Source organism: Asterias amurensis, chromosome 9, assembly GCF_032118995.1.
Source record: "Asterias amurensis chromosome 9, ASM3211899v1".
In the NCBI taxonomy this organism is placed as follows: Eukaryota; Metazoa; Echinodermata; class Asteroidea; order Forcipulatida; family Asteriidae; genus Asterias; species Asterias amurensis.
The window spans coordinates 18,368,223-18,392,659 of record NC_092656.1 but is presented as its reverse complement, the minus strand read 5'-3'; the positions used below and the strand labels follow the sequence as shown (position 1 = coordinate 18,392,659).

At 36.9% G+C, this 24,437-nt stretch overlaps 3 protein-coding genes and 1 non-coding gene across 13 annotated transcripts in view; 2 read left to right on the top strand and 2 right to left on the bottom strand.

Annotated features, from left to right (window-relative positions):
- Positions 1-36: 36 nt before the first annotated feature.
- LOC139942172 (trans-1,2-dihydrobenzene-1,2-diol dehydrogenase-like) lies at positions 37-7,799 on the bottom strand. The gene is made up of 8 exons (XM_071938921.1): positions 7,678-7,799; positions 6,012-6,224; positions 4,989-5,152; positions 4,575-4,710; positions 4,006-4,122; positions 3,540-3,664; positions 2,818-3,010; positions 37-2,305 (listed from the first exon to the last, which is right to left on the bottom strand). The coding sequence occupies exons 2-8, from the start codon at positions 6,211-6,213 to the stop codon at positions 2,196-2,198; spliced, it is 1,047 nt and encodes a 348-aa protein (XP_071795022.1). The 5' UTR covers positions 6,214-6,224; positions 7,678-7,799; the 3' UTR covers positions 37-2,195.
- Positions 1,593-1,665, bottom strand: Trnan-guu (transfer RNA asparagine (anticodon GUU)). The gene has a single exon. It is a non-coding gene; the product is annotated as a tRNA-Asn (tRNA).
- A 92-nt stretch (positions 7,800-7,891) lies between the features above and the next one.
- LOC139941610 (immediate early response 3-interacting protein 1-like) lies at positions 7,892-10,212 on the top strand. The gene is made up of 3 exons (XM_071938190.1): positions 7,892-8,096; positions 8,536-8,637; positions 8,923-10,212. The coding sequence occupies exons 1-3, from the start codon at positions 8,006-8,008 to the stop codon at positions 8,976-8,978; spliced, it is 249 nt and encodes an 82-aa protein (XP_071794291.1). The 5' UTR covers positions 7,892-8,005; the 3' UTR covers positions 8,979-10,212.
- Positions 10,213-10,591: 379 nt separating this feature from the next.
- Positions 10,592-24,437, top strand: part of LOC139942166 (semaphorin-1A-like) — a 31,270-nt gene continuing 17,424 nt past the window's right edge. The window contains exons 1-5 of one of the 10 annotated variants that reach the window (XM_071938906.1): positions 10,592-10,804; positions 17,351-17,394; positions 20,393-20,630; positions 21,998-22,125; positions 24,315-24,368. In XM_071938906.1, coding sequence (XP_071795007.1) covers positions 20,495-20,630; positions 21,998-22,125; positions 24,315-24,368 — 318 coding nt within the window. In that variant the 5' untranslated portion in view covers positions 10,592-10,804; positions 17,351-17,394; positions 20,393-20,494. Of the gene's footprint in view, positions 10,805-15,229; positions 15,248-17,350; positions 17,395-19,878; positions 20,069-20,088; positions 20,241-20,389; positions 20,631-21,997; positions 22,126-24,314; positions 24,369-24,437 lie in introns of those variants that run through there. The other 9 variants (XM_071938904.1, XM_071938911.1, XM_071938909.1 and 6 more) reach the window with 9 other exon arrangements.

Below are 24,437 nucleotides of genomic sequence, written 5' to 3'. Positions count from 1 at the left end.
TGGTCCATTCACAGAATAAAATAGCTAATTTCTTTTTTTTTAAATAAAAAAGCCAGAAAGCAGAAATGCACTAATTGTTTTCAGCTTTTGTGGACCCTCTGGACAGTCAGGAACACTTTGAATGTTTGAAAGTACATTCCAGATTAATTTCTTATCATGTGTAATGCAAACTGTACCCCAATGTGATGGCATATGATGTTTTTCAAAGGGTGAAACTGCGGGTTAATCAGTAATAAACCCAGACAGGGGTGTCGTGGCCGAGTGGATAAGAACACCGAACTCAAGCTCTGGTGCTTCTGTTCAGCAGAGTGTGGGTTCGAATCCCGGTCGTGAAACTTGTGTCCCTGAGCAAGACACTTAACTATAATTGCTTCTCTCCACCCAGGGGTAAATGGGTACCTGCGAGGGCAGAGATGGTTCTTGTGGTTGATTTAGCCGAGTAGCGCATATTAATGTTGCACAAGGCTGTATACTCCCCACCAGGGAGCTGAGATGGTTTAAGGAGTGATTTAAGGCCCAGTGACCAGGGGTAATAATGTGAAGCGCTTTGGGATGCCCCCGGGTGTGAAAAGCACTATATAAAAACGGGTTATTATTATTTATTATTATGTATTATTTGAATCAATATTCTCTATGCATCTTGTATTCCTACATCGTTGATCATTTACACACCATTAAGTTTGACAACGCACAATATTGTTATAGTTTCAGTGCTTTGATTTATTCTACTCATAGGCTCGAGTTGTATATTGTAACAAAATATAAAACTGTATTTGATTATGAAATTTTCAAGTATATATATATAAATTCAGAAAAAAAGAAAGACTTTCAAGCTTTAAGCTAATTCTTGAAATATATTTTCACTCTAAGAATATTTTTTATCAATAATATAATGAGGCAATATTTCTTTGCATAATACAATGAATTCACACTTGGTGTAAATTCATCACAAAATATTTGCGCAGAGTCCAATGTTAGTCTATCATAACATATTCTGCGCAGAGTCCAATGATAGTCTCACACACTGAGTGTAGACAATGATTAGTGGAGATAGAAACCAGTTTTACCAAGTGAAATGATCCACTCATATGCCTGTTTGTCTACACTGTGTTAACTTTCGTTGTTCTTGAAGAATGTATACTTTGATTTGATGAGTTGATGACCAGTGTATTACAAGGCTATCTTAACAAAGGCAAAGCTACAAAGGTCGGGGATAACGTTATAAAGGTGATCTTGAGATTTCAGCATTGTTACCAACTCTTTTATATAGTAGGGTTTGGTGACCCGGGCCACCCAAAGTTTATAATTGGTTTCTCTATGAAATAAATCAGAAATTTAATTGATTTTATTTATTAATTAGGATTTGAAACCATTTATTATTGGTGTAGCATTGGATGGATAGCTTCTTGTATTGATGTGTTGGAAAGTAAATTATTGACAATTCCACGTTGCCGATGCCTTTCTCAGATTCAATTCTTTTTGTGAACAACCTCTTTTTCTAAAGATGCAGAACTTAAAAGAGTATCAAAATAAACCACAAGGGAAACTGACTGGGTAAATTTGTAAATGATTTTTGGGGTTGAACAAAGAATTGACTAGAGTGGGATTCGAACCAACGACCTCCGGCTTAACGTACCGGTGCTCTACCAACTGAGCTATCTAGCCTAGATAGCTCAGTTGGTAGAGCGCCGGCACGTAGCTCAGTTGGTAGAGCGCCGGCACGTTAATCCGGAGGTCGTTTGTTCGAATCCCACTCTAGTCAATTCTTTGTTCAACCCCAAAAACCAACTTAAAAGAGTGTCATTTCTGACATAGCTTTATAACAGATGGCCTCCAGTGATCTTTACCAAGTAAGTTTTTAAGGTCATTATTTTTTATAGTAATGAAAAACAGTGTAAACTCCCTTTAAAGGGTTGTTGTATCTAGCTCAAAACACAAATTCTGACCCGGTTTATTACACAAGAGTGTGTATTAACCAATATACCTCTCTGTAACATTTTCTAGTTAGTGTCTTTATAATTATTGAATATGTTAAGAATTTTATCAAATTCAATTGAGTATCAAACTTTTAAATTTTTGTCCAAAAAGTTTGTAACTGTAAACACATTTAAGAATTACAGCCATTTTTCATCAGAGAACCATGTGTCTCAGAATAAAGTTTGAAACTGAAATTGTTTATTACGTGGTAACAATTTTTACTCCTTATCCTCAGCTAGATGATATCCAAGATCATGACGAGCTTTAGTAAGAATCTCAGCCACTAAGAGACTCTCCTTGTGACTGATGATCGGACATTCTTTGTGACCTGTTGGTAAAACAGAAAACCTTTACTTGCATGAAGTGTCTTGAAACAGATTTGGTTGTAGTTGGATCCATGTCTGACTGTAGACTATTCAACTTTGCTCTTATCACCAAAGTAGCTGCTTAGTTCTGACTTGTATCAACATGAGGGAGTTCATCAGCAATAGACCCCTTGCATTAGCCGCTATCGTTGATTAAATGTGCCTGTGTGAAAGACTGTCATTGGCTAAGAGTCGTGCCCAGTGCGGACGCGTGCACTTTCCGATTGTTTGTTTGTTTGTTTGTTTGTTTCTAAGATGGCGGTCAATGACGTCATAGCAATCCATCTAATGTCACCTTGTTTTTAATAATAATAATAATGATAATAAAGCAATGATTGTCCATCATGAGTTTTGTTGGATTATTATCAAGTTAACTTATTGCATTCGCTAAATAAGAAAATATTTATAGGGGTTTCAAAGTATCGCATCAACACAAAATAAATTGATTCAGAAGTTGCTCGTGCTTAAGGCTTACCTTTCATCAGGCACTGACGTACACATTCAGCTTCGTATCGGAGCCCAACACTATTCACAAAGTTGAACTTCTTGTCACTTTTAGGAAGTGGATACTCGATAATCTCAGTTCTTTGCTCCACATTGGACGAGGTACCTGTACACTCTTGGAGTGAAACTTCAAGTTTTGTTGGGGACCAGAATGGCGCAGGAACCTGCAAAGAAAGCATTGGAAAAAGTGGTGAAGACTGAATGAAATAACCGGAATCATCTTATCACTTGCTTCAATGGTCACCCACAGCCATTGTGGCACCACCTTTGTAATGTAGAGTGAGCTTTTCAAATCCTGTCTAGTTGGGTCTTTTTGTGACCTTGTTTTTTGAGACCTTGTTGCAAATGGGCAGGGCACCCTTCTTCAACCAACCAGGTGAAGTTACGTAAAACAAAAGCATCTGCACACTGCATTTGAGCGGAAACCTCACTTCCGTTCAGCTTTGTGATATTTGTGTCTCAGAGAACAACAAGGAAGTAGTTATCAAAGATAATCACTACTAAAAGGGAAATCTCAAGAAGCAACTGTTTTTTAAAACTTTGTTATTAAAGTTTACAATTCCTTTGTTCCACTGTTCTGAGCCTAAATTGGTCTGTATGTCTGTCTGTCTGTCTATTTGTCTGTCTGTCTATCCATCTGTCTGCCTTGGGTCATCTCATGCTATAGTAATGTAACCTTTGACCTACACTGACCTTGATATGACCTTTAGTCCCTCTTATCTCCAGATTATTTTGAAGTTGAGCTGAAAGGCTACATGTCAGTGTTGCAATTGCGTTGTTTGGAAATGTAATAACAGTAACCGATGTGTCATCAACACCTGAATCATACAAATAATAGAATGAATAAGTTTTATTCTAAATCATTTATTTTTATAATTTTGTGTAGCCCTCAAGAAAGACTTTGCTAGGGTCTAAATGTCAGGACATTTAACTGTTTGTTGCATTTATACCATCGGTCGCTTTGGTTGGTAAGCAGTTTTTGCAATAGCTGATTCTATTTTCTCAAGTTATACTCTAATTAACAGTTTCAGTTGCCATGAGGTTTTCTGAATGAAACCATCACGTGGTGAACATTTACAAATGAAGAAGAACAAAAGTTCACTTTTTATTTTACTTCTAATAACACACAAAAACACAACTTTAAGACGAAGAAGTTTACCTGAGTTTAGGAGGAAGCCTTTGGTAGAGTAGGAAGTTGGTTCTTGACCCCCGCATACCATGATGGCCATCTGAACGCAATAAACACCGAGGTCTAACAAAGCACCTCCACCACCCTCTGCAGGTATACAGGGGGAAAATAAAATACTTGTCTAAATATTAGTCAAACTGTGAATTATCAACGTGATCATGTCGAGGACCTTCCAAGTGACATGATGAGGGATTAACACCTCTGGCGTGACGCTATGAATGGAATCTCGGTTGCGACCACTACTAATGATTATAATGATGTGAATTACCCAAATAATATTAGAGACTTTATTTTGGGTAAAGTGTGTGGATTTGCTACCCACCAACTTTGGAGTTTTCAAGGCCGTTCAGCTGATGTAAGGTCGAGATCTCAAAATGGTAAGATCTTAAATTATTAAACTCAACTTGTGTTCATTTTGAATCCAAGGACTACAAATATTTCTTTTACTTTTTTGAAGCTATCTCCAGATTGGTTTGTGTGTATCCACACCCGTTCAAACTTCATTTTAAAATAAAGCAAGCGAGTCTTAAGAAACATACCCTTATTAAGAAGCCTCTCAACCCCAGAACAAGGAAATCCAAAGGATGCATTAATAGTTTTGACTTCACCAATGCGACCCTCAGCTAGAATCTCTCGCAACTTCACACTTACAGGAAAGAAACGAGTCCACCAGCCCTTAAAGATAAAAACAAAAAGACTGTGAAATAAGAAGGGATGACTTTGTTAAGAGAGAGTTAGGTAGTGCAGGCCTGTATGCTTTGTTTTTGAAAGGGCAAGGGCACCTAGGCATTTTCTCCTTGGTAAAGGGCGCCCCATGAGAAAATTGAAAGTTTCTGCTGGAACATTTTAAGGGCACCAAGGCAATGACCAGGGGGCATGGAGGCGATCGCCTTCGTTGCCTCCGTGAAGTACCAGGCGAGCAGTGTCTTGATAGAAATTAGTTTTCCACTCACCTCCATGAAGAAGACATCCTTTTCTTTAGCGAGACTTATCATTTCTTGAACTTCTCTTGGATTGAGCCCAAGTGGTTTCTCACACAGCACATTCTTGTTATGGCTCAGGAATAGTTTGCATAAAGGCAGATGGGTATGATTCAATGAACCAATGTACACAATATCTGAACAAGAAGTGAACACATAAATTAAAAATTGTATTTAGTACCTCTTGCTAAAGGCATCTCTGATTAAAAAACCTCACCACATTGATACCTCTTGCTGAGGCTTCATCATGACCCTCATGCTACAGAAAGCAGTTTGACCCAACAGCCTAACCACATTAGTACATGTATCTCTTGTTGAGGCTTCTTATATAGCCCTCATGCTACAGCAATCAGTGATTTAACTACCTACCCACCACATTAGCACCTCTCACTGAGGTTTCACAATCCTTGTTCTACACCAATCAGGTGTCTATTCAAAAACCTATGTACCTCTTGCAGAGGCTTCATGACCCTCAAGCTACAGTAGGCAGTAAGTCGGTGTGTCTTTGACCCAACAACCTACCCACAATAGTACCTTTAAATGCTGAGGTTTTCATAACTGATCCAATAACTTACCAACATTAGCATCTTGCCCCAAGGCTTCATGACCCTCATGCTACAGTAGGCAGCAAGCCGGTGTGTCTTTGACCCAACAACCTACCCACAATAGTACCTTTAAATGCTGAGGTGTTCATAACTGATCCAATAACCAACCAACATAAGTATCTTGCCCCAAGGCTTCATGACCCGCATGCTACAGTAGGCAGCAAGCCGGTGTGTCTTTGACCCAACAAACTACCCACAATAGTACCTTTAAATGCTGAGGTGTTCATAACTGATCCAATAACCAACCAACATAAGTATCTTGCCCAAAGGCTTCATGACCCTCATGCTACAGTAGGCAGCAAACCGGTGTGTCTTTGACCTTTGACCCAACAACCTACTCACAATAGTACCTTTAAATGCTGAGGTTTTCATAATAGATCCAATAACCTACCAACATTAGCATCTTGAGCCAAGGCTTCATAACCCTCATATGACACAGGAATCTTGTGTTCTTCTGCAAATGTCTCAGCCTTCTCTTTTGATCTTGAAGCAATTGCCACCACCGTATGGTCTTCAGAAGGCAGTGAACTCAGAGCTGACACAAAATCATTGCAGATCTTCCCTGCTGAACAGATTCCCCAACGTAACTTCATTCCAAGTGAACCTGAAGAAAGATAAAAAACAAAACTCACTTGTATTTATAACATTGATTATTTGGAGTCCTGTTTGGAGCGTCACTCTCATCTCATTTTGTCCCTGGAGATACATACACTGTAAGATTAGTAAAGATGCATCTCACTAGTCACAATAATTGTAACCCTCGCCAGAAGCATTACAATTATTGTAACTTGTATCTGTGGTGTCACTTGTCTACAGCAGTAGGCTTCAAAGAATACTCTTCTTTGCATAGCTGCAAAGGTACAAAACTCTGTTTTATTAGTTAGTTAATGAAATCTTTTGTACAGTTCTCGACACAACAGCAAGCAGTGATGCAATCCTGCAAGATTCTGGAGTTACAAAATACGAGGTTAAAAGAGATAATATCTCCTGCACACTCTTTGTCCAGCTTGAGCCACACCGACACGAGTAGGTCTAAAAAGGTACAAAACATGTCCATTTTAGAAAGTTCATCTGTTGGTAGCTGCGAGTGTAGGTGATGTTTTCCAATGCCAGGTTTATTGGGTGGGGAGGACACCGCTTCTTCTTGGGAGGCATCTTCTTAAAGAAAACCATATTAACTAAGTAAAACTAAGAGTAAGACATTTTGAGAAACAAAGTAACAAAAATGACAACTTGGCCCTACTTAGCCCAGGTTGGGCCCTGTACAGTACAGCTACATCATACATATACAAGTCATAAACTTTTAATTTCCAGTGTGAAAGGGTGTCCCTTTTATTATTTCTGTGAGAGAAAAAAATGTTTTGCTTACCGCTGACTATACTTCTAGAAACTATAAAACAAGGCTCCCCGTGCATAGTTTCGGTAGAACTTCTAGTAGAATTAGTACGCTTTTATACCATGCTTATACCTCTCTGTCCTTACTCTATGCTTATACCCAGCTCTGCTATACGACATTGCAAAATATTAATAACAGCCACTTTAAAGCCATTGGACCCTTTCGGTAAACAGTGTTGTCCAAGGCCCACACTTTGTGTACCACAACTTTTATATCAAATAACAAACCTGTGAAAATTTAGGCTCAAGTGGTCATCGGAGTCGGGAGAAAACAACGGAAAAATCCACCCTTGTTTCCGCGCGTTTCGCCGTGTCATGACATATGTTTAAAACAAATCCGTAATTCTCGTTAACGAGAATTTATATTGTTTTGCTGTTTTCTCAAAAGTAAAGCATTTCATGGAATAATATTTCAAGAGAAGTCTTACACCATTGTCTTCTGTAAACCCTGTAAGTTATTTGTAAATCTGTGAACTTTTATTTGTTTTTCTGAACCGAAAGGGTCCAATCCAATGGCTTTAAAAAAAGAACAAATAATATCCTAATTCTTAATTTGGGTCATTGAAATCCTGCCGGGTCTAGTTTTGAATAAACCATGGTTAATTTTCAATTTGTGTTTGATGTGATTCAATAAATTAATAAAGTCTTAAATAAGAACTTACTATATAGGCACTCTTCCAATCCAAGGTAAAACTCTTGACCAATTCAAGCACTTCGCTTTTCTTTAACTTCGTCCCACTCTGCAAAATAAGAAAGAGGAGTTTACAGAAGAGTTACATAGCGCCCTCTATTGTTGAATATCTGCCACGTTGTACAAGTTAGAATGCCAATGTTTGTTTACGACGAAGCTTGATACTTCCTGCAAGGTATCTGACTATTTCACTACCGTGCGTTGAACGATAGGAAGAAGCAACAACACATCAAAACTAAGTGATTAGTTTTCATTCTTAACTTAATGAATAAAATAGTTTCCATCGTTTTTTCATAATAATGGCTTTTGGATTGTATTCGCTTATTGAGGCTGCTCTTCTATGCATTAATGCCATCGCAGTGTTAAATGAGGAACGATTTCTAAGCAAAGGTATTAATTGAGTTTTATTATTTTTTCTTTGTAAAGAAATTTTGTTGTGTAGCGTAGTTTTTCTTTCAACTTTAGTTTCACATGGTTTCACCCTTTCTTCACATGAATTTTGTCGAATCTCACCCATTCTCCAATCCAAGCTGCATTTGTTTACTTTGAAGGGACATTTACTTCATCTTCATACACCCTTCTCATGTGTGCATCAGATCAAGTTTGATTATCAAATCACAGGCAGACACTGGGGAGTGACCCCCCCCCATGACCCCACCCCATGACCCCACCCCCTGCCCCTTCCTCCATGCTCCAACACAACAACGTGAGTGGTCTGTAGTGCTAAGTAAAGGGAACTGGTGCTTCTGAACCTCAAGTCAATATAGGTCGGACTTCTGTTTAGATTTATTTGATTAGTTATTGACAAGTTTGTGTTGTTATTTTTCAGTTGGATGGGGCGGTGATCAAAGTGTTGGCGGGTTTGGAGAGGAACCTGGGATGAAAGCACAGCTCATTAATTTAATTAGATCCATTAGAATTGTTATGAGAGGTAAGTTTTTGTTCCTTTTAGGTTAGTTTTACATGACCAAGTTATTTTAAAATTTGTTTGTGGATTATTATTAATAATCCACAAACAAATTTAATAATATTAATAAACTTTGCTTATTATCATGATTATTATTATTATTTAGGCCCACTAGTCTACAAAGTTACATAACGACTTTTTGCAACAGAGAAACACCCAGAATTTAGTAATTGAAATTAGGAAACTTAATGAAATTAATTGCATTTTTTTACATTCTAATGTTTTGAGTTTGTTGTTCTCCTCTTTCAGTGCCCTTGATTTTCTTCAATGCAAGTGTCATAGTACTGAAACTTGTGTTTGGATAACGACAACTCATCAACCATCCATGGGACAATAAGAAGGAAGATGGAATATGAAGATTGACTAATTTAACAATTCACTGAAGTGAACAGAATGCGTTTGCATAAGTTGTTCGGCCGTTTCTGCCTAGTTGCACCATCAAAGAGCCACTCTATGCTTCTATGCTTCTATGACATAGCTTCAGTGACTTTTTAGAAGACTTAGTCATCATCAGATGTGTACATTAAATCCTGTACTACTGGAAGAGAAAAAGTCATTCACTGCATGAATGACCTTTGACCTACCCTGGTCTACATGTATCATGTTGCTGATAGAGACTCTTGCATATATGACATCTACATCTATGTGGGTTCTCATCAAAGCCTGTTCAGCCTGTTCATGAGCCCCCAAACAGCGCCCTCACTGAGATCAATGAAGACCTATCTTTGGCTGAGAGTTGTTCGCAGCAGCACAGATATGTGTGCACATTTCATAGAAATAGAACCCGGAGAACGCTGAGTGTCTCATTGTGCGTGCAGTTTCGTTGTGAGACAATTTTTATGGACGCGCACACGCCATTTTCGTAACGCGTGTATGGCATAATATTTTGCCATACAATGACATCATCATTGACCAATGAAAACACTAGAAATGGTCTCTGTGCGCTGACATCTTGCCATTTTGCCATTTGCGCGTGTCACACGATGATAATTTTGCCATACGCGCGTATTGCGCGGTATTGATACGCCGCGTCCACAGACGACACGGAGGGTGGTCGAGCTCAGCGTTCTCCAGGTTCTATTTCTATGGCACATTTCCATTGTTTTACTACAAAGATGGCGCCCAGGGCAAGGAGTCAATATCATGAATACAACTTGCCTTTTTAAAGTAACAATTTGTGTAGCTTGTAGCTTCCCCACTCACAAACAAAATTAATGACATGTTCGCCTGTATTTATTTTAACAAATATTATTTTTCTTGCAAGTCATTAACATTATAAATAACAAACTTTACAAACATCTGTTCAATCATGGAGAAATTCATTCCTCACGATTCAATCATCTTTTTTAGTGTTGCTTGACTTCTTCAAAACCAAAAATTCCTCATCTCTCTAATTTGTGGGGTGTTTTTTCCCCGCTCCCTCAAATAGTTATTGTTGTTTTTCATGCCGGATTATGTTAATAGCATTATTTGTGATAGAAGTTCACTGAATTGTGAAGGGTCAGTTTGTGATGAAATAAATTCAGAATCAACTTTTCATACTAAGGTAGTATGCTTGATTATTATTTGTATGCATTCTTGAGTTCAACCAGAGAAAAGATAAACTTCATGGAGTGTTTCAGTTCGTAATCTGTTAAACGGCAGTTATTTATAAGGCAACCAACTCTACTGCATGTAAAAGAACCAGTAGATGTGTGGCACAAGGGGCATTACAGTTACACTATCTTCATGAAAAAAAAACCGTGAAAATTGATGTGTGAATTATTTTGTTGTACTTTGAGATTGCTTGATTTTTTTTACAATTCATTCCCTATAGTGTGTGTCCCTCTGATGTTCATTGGTCTTGGAGACGGACCACAGACATAAAAGCACCGTTGATGTCTGTGAGAGCCGTGGCAGCGCCCTCTCTTGGTCGTCCGTAAGCAACCGCACCTGTCAACATTTTTTCACGTAATCTACCACACCAACACCCCCTGAATAACGCGCACAATCTGACAATGCAGAGAAGGGGGAAATGAATGTAATGTTTTAGATTTGTTTTTACCATCCACATATTATTCAATGCTTTGCTGTCACATGAGAAGTTTAGCAGATCAGGGAAACAGACTGATTTCTGGTAATAATAATCAAGGTAAGATTAATATTTTTTAACATCGGTCTCAGGTTTCAGCATCACACACGCAGTCTAGCTGTCTAGCCCAACTTGCGTGCGGCTCAAATTCAAAACTAGCTAGCTGAATCCTAGCCCTGGCATGGACCTGGGGTGGATTTCACAAAGATAGCCATAACTTAGGACTAGTCCTAGGCAATGCTAAGAGATAGGACCAGTCTTAAGGATTCTGCCGAGTATCAACGTAAACGGATGAGTTACTGGTCCTAACTTAGGACCAGGCCTGTCTTTAGCATTGCTTAGTTAGGACTAGTATTATTGTAGCCTTAATTATTTTCCGAACAACATCTGGGGGCGACTTTGCTAGGGGGCGACATTGTTTGGGGGCGAGATTGCCAGGGGGCGTCTTTGTTTCAACCCGGGGCGAGCCAGGTAGGGGGCGACTTTGTTGGTGGCGAGCTTGTCAGGTGGCGAGATGACCAGCATTCACAGAAGCTATGCAGTTTACTCATGGTCTGTATTTTCATCAGGCTTAATCATGCTGAGAATAAAGTTTCCTGTCGTTGGTTATGCTCAGTCACAAACATTTATCAAATGATTGTTTTTTGGTACTTATAACTAGTGCATCATTATGTCTCAACATTCAAATGAGTCAAAGAAATATCATCCAACCTCGAAAGTTCAAAACAAAATTACTGTCTGCTAGATTGAGTTTCATTCTGCTTTAGTCACTAGATGGATCACGTGAGGTGGTTACTATTTGGGATTCTATGCTGTGCAAATGTGGGGAAAATATTAAAAATGTTTAAGTGAAAATGACAACAATTGTTTTGTTTTATTTACACTGCATACTGTAATAAATTCCGATAAGCATAATAAATATTAAGGATTCCAATATTAAGTCTACATTAACACATTTTATCTTTCAAGGATAAAATGCTTTATACACAGGGCGAAAGTGTAGTTACACACGGTGCGTGTGCTGCCAAAGTGCGGTTAAAATTGTACAAGCTTAAGGGGTAATTCCCTTGTGGGCAGGGATGCGCGGCCAGGTGCCGTGCACTAAAGCTGAGTAACTTATGTAATTTGTTAGCGGGCAAATATGTTGGTACTCCTGGGTTTTTAATTACAGTCCTCTGTGCATAAATATTGTGTTTGTTTTCAATTTGCCAATAGGGTGTTTATAATAGGTCAACATTGGCCAATGAATGTTTTTGTTTACCTTGCGTTGTTGGGGACGCGCTAATTAGCGCGGGATTAGCTTTCACTTCAAAGTCACTTTGTCACTGCCTTTCGAAATGAAGAGGCTGTGTGAGTTTTATACTCACACAATTTAATTAATTTCCCTCCACTCCCACCCTAAAGGTCTTGTCAGTAATCTTAACTTGTCATTGCGGTATGGCATTTTTTACGGGATTCACAGAGTGTTTCTGTTTTGGGGGTTATAGTTGCAAGTAAATGTACTTTGTCAGATTATTTCTTTCACTTTGTACACCTTGTTCAAGGAACTTACACGCCCATTCGTAATATTGAGTTAAAGTATTGTAACAATAAGTTGTGTTAGCGCTCTGAGGTTCCCCAGGGGCTAAGTCCGACCTCATGTCTCAAGGTGGAATTTTACAACTTGATTGATTGATTGATGGGTTAACCTCATTGTGTAAGGTATGACTAGTTTCAATAATTGTTTTAGTGCATTCTGACTGTGTGCCCACGTGATTGGAGTCAGGTGGGCATGCAGATTAATGTTTGGCCAGGTGCCAGTTAACAAATATAACGCTTGTGTGCCAAATAAGTAATAGGGGCGTGGTGCCCATTAATGGTTGTGTCACGTGTACATTGGAAGAAGAAGCCATGTTGGCCAGATTTGTTGTGGTGTGGCAATTGTTTGCCAATTAATTACTTCGGGCGTGGTGCCCAGTAATGGTTGAGGTCATATGTTCATGGGAAGAAGAATCCAGGTACTGGGCAAATTTGATGAGTGTTATGTGGGCAGAAGAAGCCAAGTACTGGCCAAACAATTGTGGGGTCATGTGTACCCTAAGCTAATTTTATGTGTGTAACTGGCTAGCCATAAGTTTTTCGGCAACCTTCACAATTTTTGTTTTGGAAGTAAAACAGTCTTCAGAGGCTGTGGCAATCAATCAAAATATAATTTGTCTGCTTGTTTTATTCGTATCTGAGTATAAAGAGAAAATATCATACATGTAGATTGGTTTATCTCCTGAAACCAAACATTACCGGTATGAAATAGGGGAAAACGAATTGAAGTGTGAGTGCATCAAAAATGTAATTAAATTAAGTAGTAATTGAATAATATTTTTGATTTATTTTGCACGCCATACTAGCTTCTGAATATTCAATAAAATACCAACCAATGAAAGGTGTGAAAACATATGACGTTGCTCCAATGTCGTGCATGCATAAGCACTGTTAATGGCGGACTGTCTCTCGCAACATAAAAAAACAAAAATTTCAACACACCATGAAGTGAAAGTGTTGTTAAAAAATTGGATAGATGATTTGAAAAAAAAAAAAATTAGTCTTTGATTGTGAACAATTTTTCTGTTATCCTACTGAAAACACATGACACCAGGATATTAAAACTTGATGGACATTGAAATGTTCACACCACACCGATCTTCGATGACTTCAACTGGCCCCATTCATTTGTTTTGAGTTTTTCCTGTTTTCACGGCAAACAAGAAAGTTGGTTTCCCGGTGAAGCCATTCATGGAAGAAACATCTGCAGGGACTACAAGTGTTCTTTGAGACTCTGTGTATGACTCTATAGCCAGCAGTTGTCTTCATTTTATTCAAAATATTTTTTATTAAATTTTAAAAATTACCATGGTAACTTGCAAAAACATAAAAAAATAATATTAAATAATAATAAAAAGTGTGAATAATTACTGGCTTTCAAATCTGATTTTTATTTCTTTTTTTAATATTTTCTTTCTTAATATTTAAAATAAAGCATATCAATAAACTGTGTTTGTGTGATCTAAATTGAATCAACAAGCTGATGTTTAAATTTTAATATTAATATTAAGATTGATATGATTATAAGGGTTAAAAAATAAAAATATTAGAAAATATTAGAAAATGATATAAGGCACAAGGCTTCTTGAAGCCGTTGTATTTTTTTCCCAGAATACTTAGCAAAATATTCAGTCACATGATTTGACCATCATGAATTGTGAATTGAAATAGTGTTTGATGAAACTTGTTCGGGTGGCAAATTGTTGTATGGCCTCAACATTATGACATATTTTTGTACCTTGTAGAAATGCCTTAAATGCCAAACTTTTTGCATTTACAAACTGTGGAAATAACCAGTGGAGCCTCAGTGTTTCTAAGTTTTGGTCAAGGGAGAGGAGACTCTTTGCTTGGCAAATAAAACCATACAACTTTTATCTAGGGACTGTTTACATTGCGCACAGAGAGGTCAAAGACTTACCACGATTTTAGGGACACTTCCAAAACAGGACCTCCTACGATACAAGTGGGGCTAAATCACCCTTAATTTAAATTTTATTTCATCGACTGATCAAACACTCAAAAGTGGCCGCCGAACATTTTTAATTCAAAATAAGTTAGGCCTACCACTTAATTTACTCTTTAGTTTTACTCTTAATCCATTGGCCTAGTTACAAGTTCCCTTAAAACATTGAATTAAACATAAAAGGTCAACCACAAAATAATGAACCACAGAATCGCATCGCATGTTTTTGGACCTTCTCAATATGCTCAATGCTTTATATTTTGGTCACCGGCACTGTACATGTGGGCACCAGCCTACTCGCTTGCCGAACTGCCGAGCCACGCCGAGTTGGACTATCGGTGTCAGGTTGTCTGCCTTCCTGGGCCTTGCACCTTGAGTGATTACTTGCTTTATAGGAAAGAACACCTTAAACCTTACTAGGGGTACTGATGTTGAAAGCACTTTTCGGGTGTATAAAGCGCTTAATAAAGAGAAAGATTGTTACATAGATTCATCACAACTTGTCAGGTCTTCTGAGTTTGTCCCATCTGAATTAGAGATCCATAAATTAATCCAGGGACGTGTTTAATTGCTTAGTGTACTTTTACAGGCCTTGAGCTTCACTCATGAAGGGGCACATAAATGTTCCTTTGGTTAGGGCATGAGCACTTCTAGGATGAGGAATATGTAAATTTGTAGTGGAACTTTGTAAAGGGCACCATCAACAGTAGCGCAGGGCACCATAGCAACTTTTGTAAGTGCCGTGGATTATTTGGAGGCATGCTTTTATGTTAAAATTCTTTTCAAACATACCAGAACTGATTTATCACTGGAAGGTGACATTGTGATTTTGGGGTCAAAGGCCAAATAGGGATCGTTTATTTGTTATGTATCATAGCAGAAGTGATGTTACACACAAAAGAACACCTACCCGTATAAAATTCCTCGTTTCACTCTCCAACCATTGCATGTAACACAAGGAAGTGAGTACAAATTGTATTTTACACTTGAAATGATTACATACATATGTACGTCTAGACGTTTATGACAACAGTTTAGACCAAACATGTTTTGCGTATACTGAATGCTTTATTGAGCAGCAAATTATAATTTTTGAACAGTCAACTGATATTTTATGTAGCATTTTGTTAGTACAAGGGAAATTGTTCACTGGAACACATTCTTTCCTGCAGTTTTGAACATTTTGTTGATGGATCTGCCACAATGATGAAATGCTGAAATGAATACCAATCTATTAAGCCCTGCACATAGCACTGTCTTTCAATGTCACTCCGGTAATGTGTAACTTGTACAGTTAGTAGAACCTTCAGGAGATGAGCCATATGCAAATGACAGCAGGAGCGATAAGAAAATTCCGAAGAGGGTCAGTGCAAGAACACAGCTCTGCTTCACTCCACTGCAGTACAACCTCGTTAAGCCACTGGGCCCAATTTCATAGAGCTGCTTAAGCAAAAAAATCTTTGCTTTGTAAAATCAGATTAGCGGCTAAGACTCCACTCAGTTTTTATGATAAGTAAACAACAGCTAAGTATTAGTCACAAGCAATGTACATGGCATGAAATTTTTTCCAATAACATGTGTAAAATAAGCAAGCTATTTTCGTGCTAAAGCAAATCTTTTGCTTAAGCAGCTCTATGAAATTGGGCCCTGGTCTGTCTTTAGAGCTGATAGAAACCATGGAGCTTACATGTGTGTGGAAGATTGTACTAGAATTTTAGACGTAAACAAAACATTCTCAGCATTGATGGAATTGTAGGGAAAATCCACAAGACCATAAAGCTTGTCGCTTAGAGTTGTAATACTGGACCACTTTGATTGAAATACATATACATTGAGTAAGAGTCAAAGCCAATATTGGAAGTCATTTGTTTTTAAGGCCTGGTACAAAACACAGTGAATTATAAAACCCAGGCTCCAGACTTTTTGAGTTGAACAGTTCAATATGTAACTGGCCAGATGTTAAAAGCACTATAATATTGCTGTAGGTCCTATTTCATAAAGCAGTTTTAAAACACTGCTTGATGAAAAACAAATTCTAAATTCTAAATTTATTGTTCCTTTACTAGTTTGTTTTGGTCTGTCTTATGTTTTGCAATTTTAACTCTTCGGATTGTCCTGTAAGGTTCTTGTAACTTCAGTTTGTTTGGATTGCTGTATACTTTCCTGTTGTAAAATGTTATATTTGTATAATTATTTTGTTATGCGCTTGTGTACATTTTATGGAATGGGTGCAATATAAATGAATAAATTACTATTACAATTATTATTATTTATGAAATTGGGCCCAGGTCTTCCAGTCTTGTACATTACACGCAGTTACAACAAACACATTATGAGCCATGCGCAGAAAGCAGCTGGAAGGAGTGGCTTGGGGGGGCTTATTGTCCAGGGTTTGCTGTATTCACCTTGTTTGATTAACGCATGACTTGGCACTTTGAACGGATCAATTATCTTCATAGGGAGTTCCCCTTTCTTTTTTCTATTGAAAAGTGATGTATTAGCTCTTGTGAGTAGACATATGAGGTACAGTAGCGTGACCTTTGTTGTTGCCTAGAAACAGGATTATATCACTTGCTGCTACCATAAATACTTCAGTGTTTTCCTTATGAACCAGCTAATGAATTGACATACCCCTGGCGACAGACATCTAATAATAATAAAACAGCAATAACAGTTGAGTAATTTCGTGGGGTGATGTGGATAAAAACAAGATAAATCAAAGAGAACAAAGAATATAGTCAGTCGTCAGAGTTAAAAATTAGAATTTGAAGAGGTGGTAAATTCATATTTGAACCCCTACAAATAAACTCATTTTATTTCATTTCATCTCTTGCATTTGACTCCGGTTTCTTTTTTTGATATTGCTTTTATAAAACTTTACTACACTTTTTTCAAACACACATAATTACGTACTTAATTGTACATCCTTAAAAGGAGGAAGTAATGATGTTTTAATTTTAATTTTCCATCCTGCATCATGTTTTGGAGGGAGTGGTTTTCTGGTATTTATGTTTGAGAAAAACGTTGTGTACTATAACAAGAGTTTCCTGTTATTGTGTCAGCAGATTGAGTGTGCAGTTCTGTAGTTAAAGAAGCAATACTACAAATAGTAAGTTCATTATGAATTGTATAAAGCAGTGTAATGTTATGGACTATTTTGTAACTCGACTATGTTGTTCAATGGTAAAAAGTGCAACATTTCTGACATTGAACAAAAAAAAACCATGAAAACCCAAACCAAAATGTGATCCAAAAAGAGACAAGTTGAATGTCACCATCAGGCAGTTTTGAAGTGGGATATGATTTTTAAAAGACTTTACTCAGTTAATTGTAAGAAAATTAAATTCTCAATGTAATTTTTATTTACTTTTTTCTTTTTATTTTATAATATTGCACTTGGTGTAAATGTTGTGACTTTGCATGGTTTTATCACCCAATTCTTTTTTGATAAGCTTTTGGCTGATAAAGCAGTATTTGAGTCTGCTTTTGTTATCGTTTGTTGATGTCCATGTTATGGTACCTTGGTCATGTTTAGTCTGTGGGTTAAAGGATTCGGGTACTTTTTCAAAATGTCCACAGATTTACATTAAACTTACAGGGTTTATAGATAATGATAGTGGAAAGCTTCCCTTCAAATATTACTAACTAAGGTTGTGTAGTTTTTGAGAAATGAGTAAAACAAGTCACAAAAATGAGACCAAAATTATTTTAGCATGTAAAATCCCCTTAAAGCCTTTGGACCCTTCCGGTTCAGAAAAAAAATAAAAAGTTCACAGATTTACAAATAACTTACAGGGTTTACAGAAGGCAATGGTGAAAGACGTCTCTTGAAATATTATTCCATGAAATGCTTTACTTTTTGAGAAAACAGCAAAACAATATAAATTCTTGTTAAAGGAACACGTTGCCTTGGATCGGACGAGTTGGTCAAAACAAAAGCGTTTGTAACCGTTTTTTATATAATGCATATGGTTGGAAAGATGTTTTAAAAGTAGAATACAATGATCCACACAAGTTTGCTTCGAAATTGCGTGGTTTTCCTTCTACTGTGCGAACTAACACGGTCGGCCATTTATGGGAGTCAAAATTTTTAACCCCATAAATGGCCGACGTGCTAGTCGACGAGGTAAATGGAAAACCACGCAATTTCGAGTCATGTTTGTGTGGATCTTTGTATTCTACTTTTACAACATCTTTCTACCCATATGCATTTTATAAAAAACGGTTACAAACGCTTTTCAAAGACCAACTCGACCGATCCAAGGCAACGTGTTCCTTTAACAAGAATTACGGATTTATTTTAAACACTTGAAATGTCATGACACGAAAACAAGGGTGGGGTTTTCCGTTGTTTTCTCCCGACTCCGATGACCGATTGGGCCTTAATTTTCACAGAAGTTGTGGTACACAAAGTGTGGGCCTTGGACAACACTATTTACCAAAAGGGTCTAATGGCTTTAACCAGTTATGATATTGTACCAAAACCATAGCATAACTGGTTAATACGTTTTTACATGCTAAAACTGAGACGAAAATTATTACTTTTACTCATTTCTCAAAAACTACAACACCTCAGTAAGTAAAATTTCAAGGGAAGCTTTCTACTATCATAATCTTCAAACTGTGTAAGTTTAATGTAAATCTGTGGACATTTTGTTTTTTGTTAGGAAAAAGTACATAGACCCTTTAAGGAACAAAAGTGCCTCGCTCAACCTTACACCTAAACATTCGACATCAAAATCCCATGTATTATGTACTGATACTCGATTGTACAGTAACGAAAAACAGCCTCAAGTTACTTTCATTACTAAATAGAAGCAACGTTTTGAAGGGAAGGTTTCAACTGAGAGGTGATACTTTCACAAGTTTCAGTTTTGATTTCATGTTTGACAAACGGTAAAGTATGATTTATTATGAACACACTTGTCAAAAATTTACACATCTGTTCTGCATACACTGGTTGCTTAGAAACAAAATATACTCTACTATGTACAAGTTTTGATGTGATCTTTTTTTATGGATTCCATACTCTGTCTTCATGCGCCCTGTTCTAAAATGAAATTTTATCCACAGACTTTACATTTACAATTGGGAATACATTGGTTATAAAGTAGTACAAAATGCACCTGAAATAATAACAATAATAATAACAAGTTCTTATATAGCGCATTTCACAATAAACTGTATCAATGCGCTTTACATTAGTCCCCTGGTCATTAGGCCAATAAACATCCCTTTAATCTTTCTCAGCTCCCATTAGGGAGTATCGAGCTGCCGTGGCGCTCCGAAAGCTTTTCATTCACAATATCAACCTCTACCCTCGCATCCAGGTACCCATTTATACCCCTGGGTGAAATTAATGTATGATATTTCTACATGTACATGTACATTTAGCAGTCTCCCTTGAACCTCTAAACCAATCAACATGAAGCACATTATGCATACACCATCACGACTTGATTACTACAAAAGGACATTAACTTAAAAAATTTATTTAAAATCTCTAGTTATACACAAAAGTGTAGTGCACACATAATGCAATATGAACAACTGTTCACACTATGGCACTAAACTGTGAACCGTGAATTGCATTATCTGCATAAAGGATCTCAATATCCATGGAACACACATTGTTTACATCAGCATACTGAGTAATGGTAAACAAGGAAGTAACATGACACTATACTTGTATCACCATTACACCAGCGCTAACCAGATAAAAAAGTCAGACATTTTGAACTTTACACTGACTTACTGTAGTCAATGTGTAGCTGAAAGTACAGGTAATGTGGTAGTGTACCTACAGTATGTACAACATGTATGTGTAGACAATGCAAAATATGTAGTACCAAACAGTACACGGTACTGTACATTGATAGTGACAAGCTTCACTGCTTTTACATTTTATGGACTTCATTTTGAAAATAGAATTGAGTCATGCATTTTACACTAAAGGTACGGTAACAGGCATTTTTTGTGTCTATGATGTGTCAAATGTTTTATGCAAGTGATGCCTTTATCCTTGTTGTAACACAAATCATTTTCGGTGTTCCTTTCGAACTTTGATTCAATTCATATTTATTTTTTGTTTTTCTTTATCCTAGCAGAGTAGCACTGTCGTCACTCAGTCTCTGGAAACCTGAACCTTTGATGGTATTGAAGAAACTAATCTACTATAGGCAGATGAAGACATTGTGACTGTTTCCATCATGTCATCTTTTTCCTGGTTTCACTTCCCTTCAAGTCTCTGCTTTCTCCTCATCCATGTCTGTGTCTCACAGATACACGTAGTGATTGACTCAGATGTTGCAGAGCAACTCTATCAAAACAAAAAACCATTTCAAGGTGAGTTTATTTTTTTAGTTGATTATTTTTATATGACATTTTATAAGATGTTTCTTTGGAATAAGTTAAATGGTTACCGGTAATAATAGATAGATATTATGCCTGGTTGTCTTGTCTTGTCTTGTCTCTACTGCACAAACCGCCGTCACTGGGCTTTAACCATGCAGACCCTCATGCATGCATGCTCCTACTCAAATTTTATATTAACAAGGAGGGACTTAAAATTATGGCTGTCAGGGGTGGAGTTTGACTGCAGAAGTTTATGGACTGCAGAAGTTTAGGGAAATTTTATTATCAGTTTGTTTGAACTGATTTAAAACCAGCCGACAGGTTTGTAAATCAGTTCAAAGAAACTGACAATAAAACTCTGAGCTCAGATTTTCAAAAAAATTGCTCATTGTTTCTGTGAACTGAGCATATGAAGAATACAATTTTACATTTAATATGTGGATTTAGCTCAATGTCAAATAAACAGTGCATGTAGTTCAAATAGCCTTTTATTTTTGTAAGCCACTAAACAAGAAATGTAAGTTGTAAGTTTTAAAATCATAAAAAGGGTGAACTTTGAACTATAACCCTTGCACATTGTTGGCATACCAATTGTTGAACCAAATTGGCTATTATTGTAAGATGACGCTTTTATAGTATACGGTTACATATTAGGCTTTGGGCGTTGTCATCTGAGCTTATTACTATGCCAACACCAGGTGTTGTTTATCGACTGCTAAAACTCCTAGGTTCAGAAATAAAATATGCAAATGACTGCTTGGTACATTTGAGTGTGCCAACAGATTTTTGGGTTATTGTCGTAAGTAAATATATACCCCCCCAAAAAATGGAAAATTTTAAATTAACGGATTGGTATTCCCAATTTTTTTTTCTTTAACCCCATGTATTATAAAGTTGTTATACCAGTGGTATCAGTCTCCCATACAAATATTTTGGTTTGAAATGCTGTCAAAGTCAAGAAAATTGAACTTGAAGACCCACATTTAACTTTAGTTAATAATATACTTAAAGATGTGCACAGTTTTTCGCTATTTTTCTTCTCACTCAGACAACGGGTTGTGTCACAATTTTTCTTCTCACTCAGACAACGGGTTGTGTCACAATTTTTCTTCTCACTCAGACAATGGGTTGTGTCACAATTTTTCTTCTCACTCAGACAACGGGTTGTGTCACAATTTTTCTTCTCACTCAGACAACGGGTTGTGTCACAATTTACTTTTTTTAGTAAGAATTTTCCACCATGAGCTATACCAATTCTTATGGATTTTACGCTCAATTTGACCTTAATTGACACGTTTACGATTCTTAATTTAGAAAGGTTTTAATTCAGGGTGAATTGTTCTCTGTTTTTGTTACAGATGTTATGGGTGAATACATACTTAATGAAAACCAGTCAAACTTCTATCAACTGGTACTGAATGGCAGTGTACTTTACGTTGGTGGTCGAGAAAGTTTGGATACCATTGATTTGGCGAGTTGGAATGTTGTAAGTACAGTACATACTCTGGCAGGGTAGACACATATATGTGTAAATGATTCATCCTGTAAGATAATGCAGTGGGTGCATCTAAATGGTACACAGTTTTTGTATATAAAAAAAAATTATGCAAGTTGCCTGACACACAAGGCCTGAAGGCCACTTCACGGTGTGGGCTACAATCAACTTGTTTTCCCCCGATTTACAGTCCATACGTACGTAGGCTTGGGTTTCATCCATCAGAAGCCTGGCTGGTAGAGCAGAAAGCACTACCTCTCCAACTTAACGAAGCAATCATGGTTAAGTGTATAAGAATACAATTGTCACGACCGGAACTCGAACCCACATTCTGCTGATCAAACACCCTTGAATCAGTTGCTCTTAACCGCTCGGCCATGACACGCCACAGTTCAGTTATTGGAACAAAGCTTGACTTTGACTCATACACTCAACTACAACCCTAGGTTTTTAAAAAAAACATTAAAAATGTTCTACACTACTGTTCTACATGCAATATATGGACAGGCTGTAAGACAGACAACTAAAATACATGCAGAAAATCAGATTTTCCCTTAAGAATCATACATTAAAGGCAGTGGACACTATTGGTAATTACTCAAAATAGTTATTAGCATAAAACCTCACTTGGTAATGGGTGATGGGGAGAGGTTGATATTATTATGAGAAATGGCTCCCTCTGAAGTGAAGTAGTTTTCGAGAAAGATATAATTTTCCACGAATTTGATTTCTAGACCTCAGCTTTAGAATTTGAGGTCACGAAATCAAGCATCTGAAATTACACAACTTTGTGTGACCAGGGTGTTTTTTCTTTCATTATTATCTCGCAACTTCCACGACCAATTGAGCTAAATTTTTCACATGTTTGTTATTTTATGAATATGTTGAGACACACCAAGTGAGAAGACTGGTCTTTGACAATTACCAATAGTGTCCAATGTCTTTAAAGGCAGTGGACACTGTAGGTAATTACTCAGAATAATTATTAGCATAAAACCTTTCTTGGTGACAAGTAATGGGGAGAGGTTGATGGTATGAAACATTGTGAGAAACGGCTCCCTCTGAAGTGCCATAGTTTTCTAGAAAGAAGTAATTTTCCACGAATTTGATTTCTAGACCTCCGATTTAGAACTTGAGGTCTCGAAATCAACCATCTAAATGTGTGACAAGGGTGTTTTTTTTTTTCATTATTAGTTCGATGACCGATTGATCTGAAACTTTCACAGGCTTGTTATCTCATTATTTTGATTATCGGAATAATTCACTTCCAGAAAATCTAAGTAATCCCATTTTCTTTTCATTGAATCGAGATTTTCATGCTTTCTCCACAAGACAAGACAGTCTACTTCACGCCTTTTGTATTTGTAGAGTTGACGTTGCTTCATCCAATTATCGCTTTACCCTTCCAAAAATTTATAATTCTTTTCCTAATGAACTTAGGGAATGTTTTATTAATGTTCCGAAAAAGCGCTTGATTAAACAACTGAAAGACTTTTATTTAATTAAGTATAAAGATTTTCTATGTACTAATTTGAATTGTCAGACATGTCATTAGAGCAGGACATTGGAAGAAAAACATATATTTATATTTAAATATGTGTACAAGTTCATATCTTTTAGGCCTAATATCTTTATTTTGCTTTACACTATTGTTCTTCAAAGATGTGCTTTATTTTATTTTAGGGTTACTACATGTATAATTTACTTTCATATTACACTTGTCATTTGTGAAACCAGTGCAGCATTTCATTTTTTATTTTTTATAGCAGTTCGGGTGCTCCACTACAGGAGGGTCTTACCTCCTCTGGCTGCAACCCCCATTTGTACTTAATTTAAATTTATAACAGTATTTATATACTTGAAATCATCATTGTTGTATTTTTTTGTTGTACAAATGGAAATAAAACAAACAAACAAACAAACAAATTTTATGCTTATGTTGAGATACACCAACTGTGAAGGCTAGTCTTTGACAATTACCAATAGTATCCACTGCCTTTATATGTAAGAACCAACGTGCAGCTGTTTAGTTTTTGATTATCTTCCGTACAAGTTTCTTTATCTTTTGGATTACAGTGAATAAGTTCTTCACTTTGGGGCATCCTTGGTTTCATTACCAGAGTTAATAAGGAAATATGAGCAAAGAATAATGATTAATCTTATCATTGTTTGTATTTTAGAGTCATCATGTGGATTTTGAAACACGTTCAGGGTCATGTGCTGATGAAGTGCTGGTAAGAAATCACTCCTGCTATAATTATTGTACAATGGAAAAAAAAGTTAATGCCAGGTTGCTTGAAATA

Excerpts from the sequence above, each read along its gene's own strand:
- LOC139941610 (XM_071938190.1), top strand. The coding sequence starts at position 8,006 with ATGGCTTTTGGATTGTATTCGCTTATTGAGGCTGCTCTTCTATGCATT. Across the intron at positions 8,097-8,535 it reads GGAACGATTTCTAAGCAAAG|TTGGATGGGGCGGTGATCAA; the intron begins GTATTAATTGAG and ends GTTATTTTTCAG. Across the intron at positions 8,638-8,922 it reads CATTAGAATTGTTATGAGAG|TGCCCTTGATTTTCTTCAAT; the intron begins GTAAGTTTTTGT and ends CTCCTCTTTCAG.
- LOC139942172 (XM_071938921.1), bottom strand. The coding sequence starts at position 6,213 with ATGAAGTTACGTTGGGGAATCTGTTCAGCAGGGAAGATCTGCAATGAT. Across the intron at positions 5,153-6,011 it reads GGCTCAAGATGCTAATGTTG|ATATTGTGTACATTGGTTCA; the intron begins GTAGGTTATTGG and ends CTTCTTGTTCAG. Across the intron at positions 4,711-4,988 it reads AGGATGTCTTCTTCATGGAG|GGCTGGTGGACTCGTTTCTT; the intron begins GTGAGTGGAAAA and ends TTTATCTTTAAG.